We start from the raw sequence: 16,711 nt of genomic DNA, 5'->3' as shown, positions 1-16,711 counted from the left end.
GGCCCCGGTAGCTATAAATAACCATACGTTCGAAAAACAACAAAATAAATAATCCAACGGTCTGTTACTCCAATTTTTATTACAAAACACAACATCCGCTAATAAATAACAGGAATTTCCGTACCACATTCATATCCCTACTCGACGGCAGTACAAATAAAATGTACGTTTAATGGCCCCGCGCGCATTAATTCGACCGCTAATTTAACCCTAATTAATCGAAAGTGAGGCAACCGCGATGCATTTTTCAATATGGAACGCGGGGTCTACATTTCGCGGGTGTCATCCCATGGGCCCCCACTCCCTGCTTTTACCAACCCTAGAAAACCATAAACGAGGAATATTACAACATCCATTTAGTATATTAGATCGGATTTAATAACGGTGAAATTAAAAAAAAATTATAATGAAAATAAATTAGCAAAAAGATTCGCAGTCGGTAGGATTCGAACCTACGCTCCCAGAGGGAATCTGATTTCTAGTCAGACGCCTTAACCGCTCGGCCACGACTGCTTACGGTTAGCCAGTCGAAATTACTGATTAGATTACAAAAAGAAATAATTATACATAATACTATACTGCCATTATCAAAACCGGACTTAGCTATTCAAATATTACAAACGTCCCTGAAGGTTATTGTTATACTATATTTATTTATTTCTATAAGTATGCTGCCCTAAAACTAATAATAATATATATTTAAAATAAAAAACATCCTTCGGTTGCGCAACTTTTGCTTGTTCAAAATTAACGTTGTCAAGAAATTAATTCTATATTTACCACAATATGCATACCGAGGTTTTTTATTACCTGGTCAGGCTATAACTACTACATACTTACATCATACCTATTCTTTATTATTATATTACACATAATATTATGGTGCACTTAGATAACTTAAGGTAAATACTTAATTCTATAAAAACTATCATCTATCAAGGTTTTACCTAAGTATTTTATTTCTCTATAAACATCTATATTGTAAGAACGTAACTAAGAAAAAGTATTTTACCTACATACTAAGATGTTTTTATTTGTAAAACGTCATTGCCTTACATCAATATTGTAATATTGATATAAATAGTGTTTTATTTTGTACTATTAATATGACGTGTGTTCTTATTCACTTGATTACTAATTTTGTAAGGTTTAATGGAGGCGCCGTGGCTTAGTTGGTTAAAGCGCCTGTCTAGTAAACAGGAGATCGCGAGTTCGAATCTCGCCGGGGCCTTTCTTCGTAGATTTTTCTATGCATTTTATGTTTTTTAATTTTGCAACTTCTTATAAATTACATAGTGACTACCTGTGATAATTATTGGCATAAGTAATAGTTCCTGTACCTCGAAACAAGTCCTTATTATTATGACATTAATAATTAAAATGAGCCTTAAAATGCTGTTTGTTCTAGATCAGAACGAAAATTAGGTAAAGTATCTATAAGGTATATTGCTTTTTAGTGCCATTGTCATATTGCGATAAGTCGTGTCTTGATTTACACGATGTAAGGCTCTCTCATTCAAAAATGGTTTGATTCACTGAATACTTAATTATTTTTTTTAGAATGTGTATTAAATTAAAATATAGTATATTCTTATAGTACCCACATACATCACGCATTTATCCCCGGAGGGGTATGCAGAGGCGCAACCAGGGCACCCACTTTTCGCCAAGTGTGTACCGTCCCATGATGTGATAGGGGGCTTATGGTACAAACCTTCATATATTCATATTTACTTATATTATTATCTATATCGGATCTTTTTTTTACTTAATGAGGTTGGTCGTAACTTCACTATTTCGCCCCATATGTCCGCTTTCACAGGTGTTCCAACGGATGTACGAAGCATATTGTCGGCTATGTTTCTACATTAGACACTAAGTTATAAACAGTGTAATATGCTTATTTCATGTTAGAAATATTCTGTATCAAACTTCTAAGACAAACAAGTAAATAAGGAAATGAAACACAAGTATCGAATATTAATCACTCTTATATTCACATTTCGTGTCATACAATATTTACACATGTACAAACATTGATTAAATTATTGTTGCTCCAAATAACTCGTGCCACTTGTTATATTGACATTATCTACTTCACCCAACAAGCGAATGAACTGCGAATACAAATGTATCTAGTTATTAAAACAATATGCATTGCTACTATGCGGATTGAAATTCAATTTATTACTATTAATTAATCAGATATACTAATCAATTAATTTAATTAATGACTTATACGTTGGAATAAATTAATAATCAACATGTTATTTATCATCGGAAATGTTATAATAACAAATAGCAAATTTATTAATCAATATTTAATTGTTACTCGAATCAAATCAAATGTATATATTTCCTGACTGAATTTAGTCGGAATTAAAATTAAATCAAACTAATAAATGCTCTTTTAAAGTAAAACTGACATTGAACAGGTTTTTGGCACACTACTTATAAATGACTATCAATTGTCAGTAAAGGCTCGTCCACATTTAAACTACATTTTTCTGTAAAAGTAAATATTTTTGTTTAGGCTACCTGTGAGGAAAATATCAAACAAAACTAAAACGAATATGTGTTTTTCTATGTCCGTTCAGTCCAAACTAGTACGAGCCTTTAAGACATTCAAAAATTTCAAAAATGTAAAGATTACAAAATTGTGTTGTGTTTGAAAGTACAGTAAACTTGTTGCTACTCCAGTCTTACCCAACTATTCTCTAAACATCTATAACATATAAACTTTTAATAAAATCTGAGGCACGTTCAATATACGTATTATACAGTCACAATATATTTTATATACTATCAATATTTACAAATCGTTTAGTCTAATATGGCAGTAATGAGGTTGTCAAGATAAATACAAACTGATTATCGCGCATTTTTAATGGTAAAAGTTCGCATTCAGTTGCACTGACTTCAAATACATGTCGATAATTAAGTGACATGTAAACTCAAGTGAGTGACATATATCTGATTCTACTTTCACATGTGTTATGAAAGAGATAGATATACACAAAAATGCAGATGATCTTGTATAATGTGTACGTGGTATTATTGTTCTGGCAACAATTGTGCAATAAATTAGTTAGTTGGCAATTGTAGGCTCGTAAATCATACTCGTTACACCAGATTAATAGACAGATGTTTTATATTTTCATACTAACTATAAAGATAAATGTTAAGTGGAACCTCTCTGGTAGTTTAAATATCATAGTTGTTTGCAAAATGGAACAAAATGCGTTTTATTGTTGTGCAGCATTTTGTATATTTTTGCAAACAGCTTGTGATTTTTAAGTCGTATAGATGACATCTGTATGCTTTATATAAATTCCAATTACGACCTAATCAATTATTAAGACATAAATGTACAATTACAACCAGAAAAATAAAATCATTAACATTTAAAATGCGCGATAACCACGTAAAACAACGTAAATAAAAATATTTACAAAATACGAAATAAAAAAATCAGTCTCTTGTAAATCATTCACTTGTGCGATCACTCCACTGACACTTAAGGCCTCTATTGCGTCCGAAATAATCTCACTATATTAAGTTGACTTTATTACCACTTATTGTCGTCTTTGGATTGTCTTTTAACTAAGGAATGGTTTATACGAATCTCGTTAGTTGCGTGTGGAAGTCCCTCAGGAAGATTTGCAGTTGGGGCAGCGTCGGCCGGTCATCGGGCGACATAGCCCAGCAGTAGGCCATCACAGCGAACCTTGAGAGAAGAAAACTCTTTAATATAGAACTATTAAAATACAATAACGTATTGCTTGTATTAAAGGAACGAAATTGAATACCAATTAATTTTCGTTAAAAGCAACTTATTAAGACAGTTTTATATAACGCAAACAATAATCAAGAAAACAGTGTATGAACTATCATCTGAAAATAATTACTTACAATTCGTCCGGACAGTTCGCCGGTTGCTGTAACCGGTAACCATCTCTGAGGTACGCGGCGACTTCGAACGGATCCACCTCCGCGTACGGCTGGTGCGCCAGGGTCGTCAGCTCCCACAGCAGGACTCCTAACGCCCATACGTCGGCTGCTGGACTGAACTGCCTCTTGGACAACGCCTCCAAGGCCAGCCATTTAATGGGCCTGTTCTCGTTATCCCCTAAACAGTGGTAGTCCGCAGGAAATAGATCTCTGGATAACGCATTGTCTGCGATCATGACTCGTAGGTTTTCGTCCACTCTGTGAAAGAAGGTTTTGTTAATCAAAGACATCTTTAAAGTTCGCCTGCAAAACAGTTCAATTTCATTTGTATAGAAAGTCTGTATATTGATTGCTAAATTAACTAACGTAAGCTTCAACTAAACTAATGTGCTAAGTTCACTCATTTTAGAAGTTGTATTGTTAATCGATTTTGAAACTTACATGCAATTCCTAGCAGCAATATCTTTATGTAGTACGTGTTGTGTGTGCAGGTACGCCAAGCCATCTAGCGCGTGCATTGCCATTCGCACCACATGCTGCGTGGTCAGAGGTGGTGGTGGGGCCCCCGCGGCGGCACCACCCACCGTCACCCCTCGACACGCCAGCAAGAACTGCTTCAGGTTCCTCCAGCCCGCGCCCCACGGGTACAACAAGAACGGCGCCGTCTGATCCTCAATGCTTACACCGAGGACTGATAACACCCGCTCATGATGGAGTCCATACAACATACAACCTTCTTGAAGCAGTAAGGAAACCTATGACAAAAGATTACAATTAGTACCCCAGTACACATATAAAAAATATGTATATGCATATAGTATTTCCTCCATGGGTTTGTCTGATATGTACCTGTACTTGAGATGCATGTTCAGCTACAGTTTTCACGAGAACTTCTTGCTCTCTTCCATCTTCGTCGGCGTATGTACCTCTGTATACACGACCGAACGTCCCCTCCATAGCCACAGAACGCAATCTCACGCGGCATCGCTGTATCGTCAACTCTGCAATTCTTTGCTGGAGATCTCTGGCGCGTTCTTCGGCGGCCGCAGCGGGCAAGGATGTAGGTCGACGGTAGCTAGTGTAGCTGGCGGCGGACTTGCAAGACGAGTCTGGTAAGAAGGCATGCGCGTCTTGTTCATCGCTTCTCGCTCGCCGAAGCTTCCTCGCCCGCGCTCTACACGCCGCGGCGGCGACTGCAGCAATCAACAAGGCACCGCCAGCACAACCCGCGCCCGCATAAAATATATCTGCTGATGTTGACGCATGCGGGACGCTGTCCACTCGGACGGCTGGCCGTGGAGCTTCCTTTAGACATATTTTCCGTCTACGGAAATGCAGCGTAGTGGACGAAGAACCGGTCGACACATTTAGCGATATAGTAACGTCTGCTTCAGCGGCGGCGGTGCGCGTACATGGCAAATCAACTCGCCAAGTTTGCGGTTCGGTCGGCACGTATCCCTCGCTCGATATGTTGAACGTGGGTGGGTTCATCACCTCTTTGTTCGACACCACCTCTACGCGTAGTGTGTAAGGCAACTGCAACAAAACGAAACATTGCATGAATCACCGCGGTGAACGATTTTTTACAACTAAGTGAACATGATACATTCCTAACGGTACTCTCTCATCACGATGTAACTGTAACAGCACTCGCAATTGACGGACGACATGCGAGCAGACCCTAAACGGTGCAGTAAATGTCGTAGCGGGCGGATCAAATGTCGACTTTGACCTACAATAAAAGCACGAGTGCTCCATTGACGGACGTGTCTTATCTCGTAGGTGCCGTCTTTACACGAGTCATTTGCATATGCGACATGCCAGGACAATTCTAGGTACTTTATATTATGACTATTATGTGAATATTATCACACGCTCGCGGCCGTATGTCGTGCAGATGTTTGGACTCGACACGTCGAACGTGTTATGAAACTTGTCCTCGTCGTTTACATTATGCTTTATGATGAAACTATTTAAATATTATGATGACGCGCTCATTATAATTGGACTAATCACTCGGCGGCGGCGGTTGTAAGATAAAACAAACACAATTCGCCGCGGGCTCTTTGTCCGGCTCATCAGACACGCATTACGGAGGCAACGGAGCCCGTAAAAAGCGTAGGTGCGACAGCGAAGCCGCTAATTAAATATTACGACTAGTCGGTGAGAACAGACAATAGTGGCGCGATCGCTCATCGGCGCTAGTTAACCGGTTCCCAAATATTTGCCTCGACTAGTAAAGGCGCCGCTGTGCAAATAACGCGGTGGCGCTGCGAGGGCGCTGTGAGAGTGCAGGGTGCGGGGTGAGAGCGGAAAGAGCTCGCCGATCTGATAGCGGCCGACACAAAGCCCGCGCAGATGCTGATAAGGGCACGAACGCGTAATCACTACCGAAGCGAAATCTTCGGCCGACCGCTTTTTATAAACGCCAAGACACGGTCACGATCTGCGATTGCAAGCTCTTATGTGTACTTATCTACGACGATAAATTTTAAATAATACAAGTCAATGATTTAGAAATCGTAGAAACAGAATTCTGCGTAAAACAAGCAATACCAATGTAGTGTTGTGATTCTAAACGAGTTACTTTATGTCACGGATCGAACACAATCTAAATAACTAATGGGGATTCTAAGAATTTACTGCCGCTAACAAAAGAAGAATCCATCCTTATAAGAATACAGCGGTCTTAAAACATAAAAACACTAAACTCGTTATATTTTCATAAGTATAAATAAAATGCTCACATCACAAATAAATGAGTACCATAAAAGCAGATGTTTTATTGACAAGAAGAGTGAACATGTTTGCTGAATATATCGCGGCCAGTTTTATTGCTCGAACATTGCAAAATGGATACCCGCGTCATCGGTTCTCCGTTCTGATATAGTCCAAATGTAAGGAGGCTTGTTTCTTTGTGTCTGCCGTTGCAGATAAATAAATGCACATAATATTTGGTTAGCAATGCAGCATGCAGGATGCCATGTAAATAAATGGATGAGTGTATCGTGATCCGCGCACTGTAACATTTGCATGAGAGGCGCTCTAATTTGAATTAGTTACAAACGAGGCTTCGAGATGAACAGAATGTGCCAGTAAGCGCGACAATCAATCAGTCCGCCACTGCCGGATTAAACCCGCAACCGCGGGATTACTAGAACTTAATGATGTTTTTATTGGAGTGCGAACTTATATAAACTCAGACTGATAATTTCCATAAGAATGGCTTGTTTGCGAGGCCGAGTGCGAACGGAATCCTCGGCCTGTCTAGTAACTCGGAAAAATAAACTTGCCTTTCCAAGTTAATTTACGTCCGTTTTTGCACGAGCGCCGTCCGAGAAATGGAAAAAAATTAGATAAAACTTTCCCGGAGCGAAAAACAACTCGCCAATTAAGGATAAGCCATGTGAACTCCGTTCGATGGTGTGCCATACATATTCAATGACGGGTTTTGCATTCCGCTCATGATCGGCACTGCCATAATAATGCGATTGTCTCATCACATCGATGCGATAAAGGCGTGTGTTCCGTTTGATCGGACGTGTTTTCATACGATTTGAATAACTAGCTCGCAACTGAGGTAAAGATATAAGTACATGAAGCCAGGGAGCCAGTCACGACCACCCACGGGGCAAATAAACACCATTAAAAAGACTACCAAGTAGAAGTGTAGAGTTACATAGACTGATACGCAGTCGCCAATTTATGCTCCGACCGACTATTAATATTACATTACGTTTTTACGTTGTGTTTTAGGTACTTATCAAGTTTATTTTGTAATTTTGTCATAAAATCTATCCAACTCTCGGTAAGTACTGAATCTACCTTTTCGCCGGACGTGTTTAATGTACTGCTACGGAATTTTAACGTCATTATATCTAATGAGTTTTATTAAACAATGCGAGTAGTGAGCTGGCATTAGCCAGCTTCTATCGTGTTCGCATACCATAGTATATGTTCCAAAATTCAGTAGCCAATTTGAGAATATGTATTGGAAGAAATAATACGTTATAAATTATAGACCTAATTATTCCTTATGAAAGTGGTAGTAAGGCGTCAACGTTGGGTCCTAAAGCCGGATAATCAATCAGAACCATCCCTCTATAGGCAGAAGCGAACTCATACTGCAAATCATATATCCTTATAATATAATGTATCATGATGTACACTTCTGGCCAAATATAATGCACGTTGTATGAAATATCTTACCGGTTTCCTGGTGAGACTCTGCCAGGTGAAATGCAGTTCGTTGATGGTGGCCGGCACTGGCACCACGAAGTTGAGAGCGTAGAAATTGATCTGGCCATCGCGCACGTAGAACAGCTCAGCTGTTAGACCTGCCGGCAAAGAAAAAACACATTAATATAAATTCAGTATACCGTCAACAGATGGCGCTTTTAATAATATTATAGCAATGTATTAACTATGAATAATTAATTAAAATGCTCAAAATAAAGACATGTTTCTAAATACACGAAGTAGTGGATGGTTGAATGCAAGGTATCCTATATAACAGATTTTTACGATGTAGCAATTATTTTTCCTGGTTCTAGCTCTAAGTTATTTGTCTCTAACTACATATGTATTTTTGTGACATAAATTAACCTTTTAAACATCGTTACCTAAAAACCGTATTCAAAAAAATATAAAAAAAAACACCAGAAACCACCATATAAAACGGAATGAGAACAAAACATGTTCGTTCGAACCATTCAACAATGAAGATGAATTTTGGCTCTGAAACACAATACAGTCGTGTTAAATTGACAAAAATACCCGAATTACACGTACAAGTACCGAACTATTGAGCAACACACATTCAAATCAATTCAACGAGCATCAATAACACAAAAAGGGCAAGAACTGGACCAAAAGTTGTATGCGCACGCGCACAATGTGGCGGCGAGATCAAAGAGCGCCACACAAAGATGCCGCAATACGACGCCACGCCACCTGTCCACGAATCATGGGAAACATGTTTAGAAAAAAAAAACGACTAAAAAATGTATGTACTTACTTTTTCGGTTCGCGATAAAGAAAACCTTATTAGTGATCGTTTTTTGTTAGTCAGACCTATTAACTAATGTTACTACATAATGGTGCTTTTTCTATTACAGTTAACGATATATCGTAAGCTCTGGCACTCATCGAGGCTCTATGATAGAGCAGCAATTCTATTTAAGTCCTATTTTTAGTTATGTTGCCACTTAAGCACGTTACACAAAATTTAAAAGACGGTTATGTTATACTATTTAATTTCCTCCTTTTCATATTAAAACATACATACATAACATCACGCATTTATCCCCGAAGGGGCATTTATCCCAGAGGCGCAACCAATGCACCCACTTTTCGCCAAGTGTGTTCCGTCCCATGATGTGATAGGGGGCGAGTCTATCGCCATAACTGACACAAATTCGAGACTCCGAGCTTGATACTGAGCAGAAAAACCTAAATGTCACTGCCCGACCCGCGATTCGAACCCAGGACCTCAGACTGCAGTCGTACCGCGCATGCAGTACAACTACGCCACCGAGGCAGTCAGCGTATTAAAACAGTCTCAGAAATTTAATAAAACGGATAGAACACAGCCGCGAGCAAGCGCCACTTTATAATAAATAGTGAAATTATCTTTTATTATCTGAATATTAATGAACAGCGTAGGATATTGACCCTTAATAACATACTTTATGCAAATATAACTAGTCTGTCGTGTTTATTTATAGAGGAAATATGTTTTGAATACAAGAAAATAACGTAATAGCGTCAAACATAAGACTCCTGTGGCGTCACAAATATCATTTGATCATACATTACCTTTAAATGTATCGATTAAACCAACTTCGTAAACAAATATCGTACCTTGTTAAAAAAACACGTCTAATTTTAGATTGGTTCGGTTTATTGATCTATAAAAGTAAATTGGCTGTACATCATTATTTAGTTTCCAATTAATAGCGTAGCATTGGAATCATTTAATTAGTCGATTATTATTGTATTAACATAACGTTTTTATGCCGATTGATGGCTACTATTTTCATATAAATAAGATAAGTAATCTCGACTCATTATTTGGTAATAAATATTATATATAAAACAACTATTTGCTTTATATAGACAACATTTATTTTACATGAAGAATAATAGTGTTTTATGGAAATACTTAAATTATATTTGAATGATTTCTTATGTTTACGCGAATGTCAGACATCGAAATAAACCTAGTCTTCTGATTTTATCACGGTTCTTTATATTTTAATTTTAAATAAATTTTAAAGTAAGATACATAACGTACAATGTTCACTGTTTATAACAATTAACAACAATCATCAATTTACGATAAATAAATTTAAAAACAAAGTTCTTCGTACGTGTATCCGAATACTTAACACCTTAGCCAGACTAAAAAAGAGATTGTCAAAGATAAATAAAAAAAAATTGCACATCTGCGTTTTCTCAGGAATTCACCTCGAGACAACGATATTCCACGTGCATGCGTAACACAGGACATTTTTTATATCATAAACAAGTTTGTATTATGACCGGTTCTTCATAAAAATGGAAGCGAACTCCTCGTTAACTGCCCCGGTAACAACGATGTTATTAACACTATTATCGTAAAATATCGTCAAACTATCCAAACATGTTTCCAATTTTAAATGTAGCGTTTTTGATAATGCATAGCCCTATTTTTAGAACACTGTTGAATTTCTATAGGGTATTTTTAAATTCCAACTTCTGTGAAGATTATAAAAATTATCCTTGCGAAATTAGTCATATCTTTTTATTATTATTTTATGGGGGGCCTTTTAACTCAAATCAAATTATTTTTAAAAGGTTCAGAAATAAAGCGAATGACTGACGATTTCCTTTAGAAGATTGCTTGATATTATTTTAATTAAATTCATAATATACATGATCAGCTATCCTAATTAAGAAAAAAACGGGAGAATTTTACTCAATACAAAAATCAGCTGCCAAAACAATCATAAAAAATCCCACTCGAGAAATGAAAAAAAAATCACATCCATACCTAAAAACCGAATTTCTTAAAGACGATAATCTTAGAAATTATTATCAGATTAGAAACGTTTTAGCGTTCATTAAAACACCTCTCTCGCTTACGGGCCAAGGAAATGATAATTATTACGACAAAGAACCGCACTGTAAAACAAAATGTATTTACTCTGGCCCTTGGCAACTCGGAATGAGTCAGAAATCTCGTGATGTTTAAACACATTACAAATTTAAATGGTTTTTGTGTAAATTTTTAACGGTTGAAACAACATTGTGCTTATAAAGGGTTTTTATTTATTTAGCACACATCAGAAAGCTGGACTGCAAACCTCAGATTACCGGACACATTTATAATATCCTTGGCACAAAATTAACATCCAACGACTCATCCCAAGATATCTGCAATATGCATTAACGTTTAATTCCTTCATCGCCAAAACAACTAAATTTATGACGACTCAAAATAGAAATCAATTATAAAATTTAATTTCACACACGCGTCGCCATGCACCATCTAATTCTCATGCAAATGACCGGTATGTGATTAAATTAATAATTTTAACCGGTTTTAATGTGTATTTGTTTATTCGGCGCAGAGATAAGGACTATTAAACGCTAACGAGCCACAATACAGCACGCTATCATTTGCATAGGCCGCCTGCAGAGTCGCGATTTGTCGTTGAGATTGCGCGTGCGGATATTTATGATCGTACATAGTTAAGAGTATGGTACTCGTTATGTGGAAGCTACTGTAGTTGGATAAAGGTTTATGTATGATAATTGTGGTTATACATGGCATATGAATATGAGAAATTTGCTTATTTTATCGTAATATGAAATAGTTTACCATTAAATGTGTTTAATCGAAATAACCAGACCTATCCTTGCATTACAGTCTTTAAAAAAAGTGATGACGTGCTAAAAGGTTTTTTTACAAGTTCAATTACATTGGTAAAATATTTTAAACTAAGCAATAACGTCTATTATTCTACAAAATAATTAAAACACATTTACACATACCCTTTATGTGTCACTCGTATCCGCAATAAATTAAGACGAATGTACAATTGCGCCCAAATTAATAAACACAGGTAAACGGATACTGGTTATGCTACCGTGTGTCGAGCGGCGTCTTTGAAGCGGCGGCGATAAAAAAAAGAAACCACTTGATACGACAAATAACTAGAGATAACAGACACCCGACGTCTTTGGGATTTTTTCTGCTCAAACCTAATTCCTTGAGAAAGTAACGGTGCCGTGCGTTATCGCTCTTTAAACGAGCCGCTCGGTGATTTATATTATACGAATTTCTATTTTGGCCTAAGTGGAGAAGTCCTATGTTAAATATTTCAAGTCGTATTGGGTAAAAAAATATATTTAGTTGCAAATAAAAGAAGCAATTGCGTTGCAAATAACGGAAAGTTTAAAACCGTATATCAAAAGCACTACAAATATTAACCATTCAAAAACTTTTCTTCTATCTTTTAATGGCGACAGCCTAGTTAGGTGTGGAACGGACTGCCGAGATGAATGTCCGCAGTTTCACAACCCAAGGACACACACCTCTGACTTTTCTAAAATTATGTGTGTATTCTTTGTGAATTATCGCTTGCTTTAACGGTGAAGGAAAACATCGTGAGGAAACCTGCATATCTGAAAAGTTCTCTTTGGATTTTGAGGGTGTTTGAAGTCTACAAATCCGCACTAGGCCAGCGTGGTGAACTAAGGCCTAATCGCTCTCACTCTCAGTAGTACAGGAGGCCCATGTCCAGCAGTGGGACAGTACAGGGCCGATATTATTATTAAAAAATCTACACAAGTGATTCACGTCACGTCGATTTAAAATTTCAATAACTAAAGAATCTCTTGTAAAAAGAATATCTCGTAGATCGTGCGATTCTCTATTGACGCATTCAACATTCGCACCTCAGCATAAAGACTTCATTACATTCACACAAAAACTCCATTTGTTGTGAATAAAATAGAAAGGAACACAATGGAAGCTGAAAAATTCGTATAGAAAGTTCCCCTTTTGAGGCTCCATGGATTTTAGGGTACAAAACAGAAGCATAATGCGAATGCGACGTGCAAGAAAATAAAACAAAGTGAAGGTGTCGTTGGAAATAGAGACGACGGGTAGGGATGACCCGCGAATCTTATTAAATAATTCGGATATTTTATTCAAATAATATATTTTTTTTATTGGCCTTATAGCTCATCATATATCCAGTTATATTGTAGAAATATTATATAAAAAAGGTACAATAAAATTTTCTGATAAATATTATACAAAATGTTAAAGAATAAATATTGCACCCGAGTATTCCAAGTAAAAATTCGTGTGTGCGGTTCCGTGAACGGATATTTTAATAGCGGATATATCAAAATAACGGAAGAAACAAAGTAAATAAACGTTGTAAACAACATAAAATTTGTATGAAAACGTTAACATAGCAACCAATATAGTATACCAATATTAATAAGTTTTAATACCGGAACATTCATAAAATGCGTTAAACATAAAGACATCGACATATAACCCTGTACTAAATGGTGTTCCACTGTTGGCTACGGGCATTCTAACGCCTACATATCGATAAAAAATACTGTTAGTATATACATACTTATCTATAGATATTTATACAATTGTAACAGGCTGATGTCTGTACATTATAGATATTTAAGAAAAACTAATATAGGGGTCTTTATTAGAGCAACATAAACCAAAACATTTTTTGTCTTTGTACACGCATCGAGCAAAGACTTACTGCATGGAATTGAATGCAGTTTTCACCTAGGTGAAATTGCTAGAGGTCTAACTTAAAATAAAGGCTCCATTATCTCCAGGTAAATATAAAAAGGGGTATATATCCTGGAAACTTTTACACGCCAGTCACTTATAAATTGATAATATCGCACAATAACCACAACACAGCCCTAGCGTAAACGCATTTATGCACTTCAGTACGTTAAGGGTTCGCCCCACAACGGCAGGGGTTAAACGTCCTTTATTATTTCCCTGAGCCCGAGAACAGACATTACCGATGCACTGCCGGAAAACCGCTAAATAAATAAATGTATACCACATCCTATAACAGCTGATAATGGTAATCATAAAACCGGTAAGAATAGCCATTCGACGGTAGTAAACGTTTGGGCATTCACGAACTGGTGCCGAACTGGGCGTTGCGACGGGTGACAGTTTTATAGTTTCTACCGGAAAACAAAGTCGTAACTTGCAATGCTGTAATCGATACGACTCCACACTCGGCAGAGAATAAACTTCGTTAACATGCCGATATTAAACGCACCTTGTTATTACAAACTGACGGAATCGGAGTTGTCCATCAGATTACGTTTCCATGGACACTTCTATTTGAAATAGTAACGAAAAAGCCAATTCGAAAGTAGAACGGAATTATGTTATATTAGTTTAACATGCTAAATCTTATTTAAAATAGGAATGTAAAAGCAAATTCTAAAATAAGATGAAATTATGTTATATTCGTTTACGGTAAATGAACTTCGAATATAACATATCATGAAACCCATTACCCATATTCGAAGAACTATCATAGGTTTACAGTTGAGCACATTCAGCCGTTCTTAGCTATTGTCATTCTGCTAATACATTATAATCCACACAATAATAACATAGGAGACATTCTACATCTAATAACGTTTTCCAAAACGTCCTCTATATAACGTCTATGAAATGTTGCAACAGACTGCGTCGTCCGAGGACAGAATTAGCCGATATAAATCTGCGACACGACTCCACGAGTATTTGTCGCTTAACTATAAAATAGGTGATTGAAATGCGCTAAAGATAGTTATATTGCTCGTAAAACGGTAGTCGATGCGTTAAAAACCTTATCGATTTATGTACATCGTTTACTTTAATTTGGAAGTCCGTTGGTGCGAGCTGTCGTAATGAGAATTCGATCACGTGGCAGTTTTTATTAATATATATATACGTACTTACATGATAGCATTTATTATGTTATGTAATTTTAAATTTCGAATTAATTGTAATTTCTTTTCAGTTTGTTGCCAGTCATTTGAGGCTACGTTGCAAACGAAATTAAACCTAACACAACAGTAAAAAAGTTTTTAATCAAGCGTACGCACCGAAATCTCAATTCTTAAATACGACTGAACCTAATAAGGCTTCCCATTACAGGTAGATGAACCAAATTTTTTCATTGACATACCGGCCGAGGTAAATTGAATAATAGAATTTGTCAAAAAAATATCCGATCGCGGTGTAATCAAGTGTAAACTGAGGTTTTGGTAGTCACCGTTCCGGAAGTGAGGTGGGTAACATGATCCTTCATTGTTCGTCCGTTCGTCCTTTATCCTTAACAAGATTTCCCCTTACACGCGATCATAGCTGATCCCACAAAGGGCCTGTGAAATTGAAATCTGTAAAGAATACAAGGTGCGAAGGATTTTTCAATTACCGAATAGGCTTTAGTATTAGCGGTAAAAGCGTTGAGTTGTAAAAATGATGCTCCTAATTCGAAGAATTTAAGCTCTATGCTATCTGTCATTGAGACTAGATCTGCCTGACAGAAGCATAGACTCGCGGTGTTAGTAGATTTCACTCAACCGACAACTACCCGTCGTGTATTTTAAGTATCGTTCAAAAGCACTAAACCCAAACAGACCTACCCTATAAAGCATATTACACACAATCTGTTGCACATTTAACCGAAAACGTTAAACGGTTCGGTTTTCGGTTAGCTGACTCTGAAACGATTTACGAGACAAGTTTATGTTTGAGGAAAATCTACGCGTAATTTACGGCTCAACGAGGAAAGAATAATACGCGTTGACATAAAACGTTACGTTTGAGTTACGTAAAATTAGGTGACCTAATAAAAACACAAAGTTTATCTTCCTTGTTCGACGAAGTTTCCCAAATAAAATCAGGTGGAAGCTGTAGATTTCGAGGGTGTAAAGGGGAGGATACAACATCTTGGGCTGGATAATGTATGTAATAATCACCGCCATCCTTCACCGCGCCGCTGTTACACATACCATTTACCCCGACTTCCCCTATTCAATTACGTGCAGCAAAACGTGTAATTAAAACAAATTTATTGAATTCATCAGTCGCTTTATTTACTAATTGGTTTACGTTTAATATGAGCCATCGGCAAGTCCAAAGGAAGATTGCGATTGTGCAAAATGTTAATCGGTTTTAATGCCTTTAAGAATGCAGTATCACAGCATCGGATAGTAATTATCCAAATAAAAATCGAAACGTGCCTTAATGAATTAATATAAACGCGAACGATCAATTAATTAGTACTTAATCGGCAGTAAAGTGTGATATGGTATCAACCATATCAGCTGAATTAACCAGTGTTTTTTGCCTGTCTGAACGAGTTTGCTCGACGGAATTTGTTTTACAGCGTACATTGCGGCTTGTGTAGGGAATTTCGTCTGGAGACGTAGTAGCAAGCAGCATTACACGAGTGATTTAATTAAGTCTGCGGAGGCCTAAAATATCTGTGTGCATCGGCGCGTTGATTGACGCGGCTTTTTGCCCGCGTGCCCGACATCGGCATTGAACGCGGGGCGTCGGGGCTAATCCCGTGGAATTAGTTTGACAGCCAGAATCTTTTCCTGATTTTTTGCGTCCGCATAACCACATGTTCACCGGGATTCTCTCCTCTTAATTACGCGCAGCGAGACGGAAACATTATCAAAGAAATCTCGAGTGATTTACGACACT

The 16,711-nt window shown here is 37.2% G+C and overlaps 1 protein-coding gene and 2 non-coding genes across 3 annotated transcripts in view; 1 reads left to right on the top strand and 2 right to left on the bottom strand.

Moving 5' to 3' along the window:
• Positions 1-431: 431 nt before the first annotated feature.
• Positions 432-513, bottom strand: Trnas-aga. Its single transcript has one exon. It is a non-coding gene; the product is annotated as a tRNA-Ser (tRNA).
• A 644-nt stretch (positions 514-1,157) lies between these two features.
• On the top strand, positions 1,158-1,231 carry Trnat-agu. Its single transcript has one exon. It is a non-coding gene; the product is annotated as a tRNA-Thr (tRNA).
• Positions 1,232-1,973: 742 nt separating this feature from the next.
• LOC115441269 (tyrosine-protein kinase Drl) overlaps positions 1,974-16,711 on the bottom strand; it is a 39,552-nt gene continuing 24,814 nt past the window's right edge. The window contains exons 2-6 of the mRNA XM_030165998.2: positions 8,161-8,288; positions 4,801-5,487; positions 4,393-4,706; positions 3,913-4,209; positions 1,974-3,727 (exon numbers count right to left, since the gene is read on the bottom strand). Coding sequence (XP_030021858.1) covers positions 3,616-3,727; positions 3,913-4,209; positions 4,393-4,706; positions 4,801-5,487; positions 8,161-8,288 — 1,538 coding nt within the window. The 3' untranslated portion in view covers positions 1,974-3,615. The remainder of the gene's footprint in view (positions 3,728-3,912; positions 4,210-4,392; positions 4,707-4,800; positions 5,488-8,160; positions 8,289-16,711) is intronic.

Source organism: Manduca sexta, chromosome 25 (assembly GCF_014839805.1).
Source record: "Manduca sexta isolate Smith_Timp_Sample1 chromosome 25, JHU_Msex_v1.0, whole genome shotgun sequence".
In the NCBI taxonomy this organism is placed as follows: Eukaryota; Metazoa; Arthropoda; class Insecta; order Lepidoptera; family Sphingidae; genus Manduca; species Manduca sexta.
Note: the sequence above shows the minus strand (reverse complement) of the source record. Positions and strands in the feature narration are given on the sequence as shown.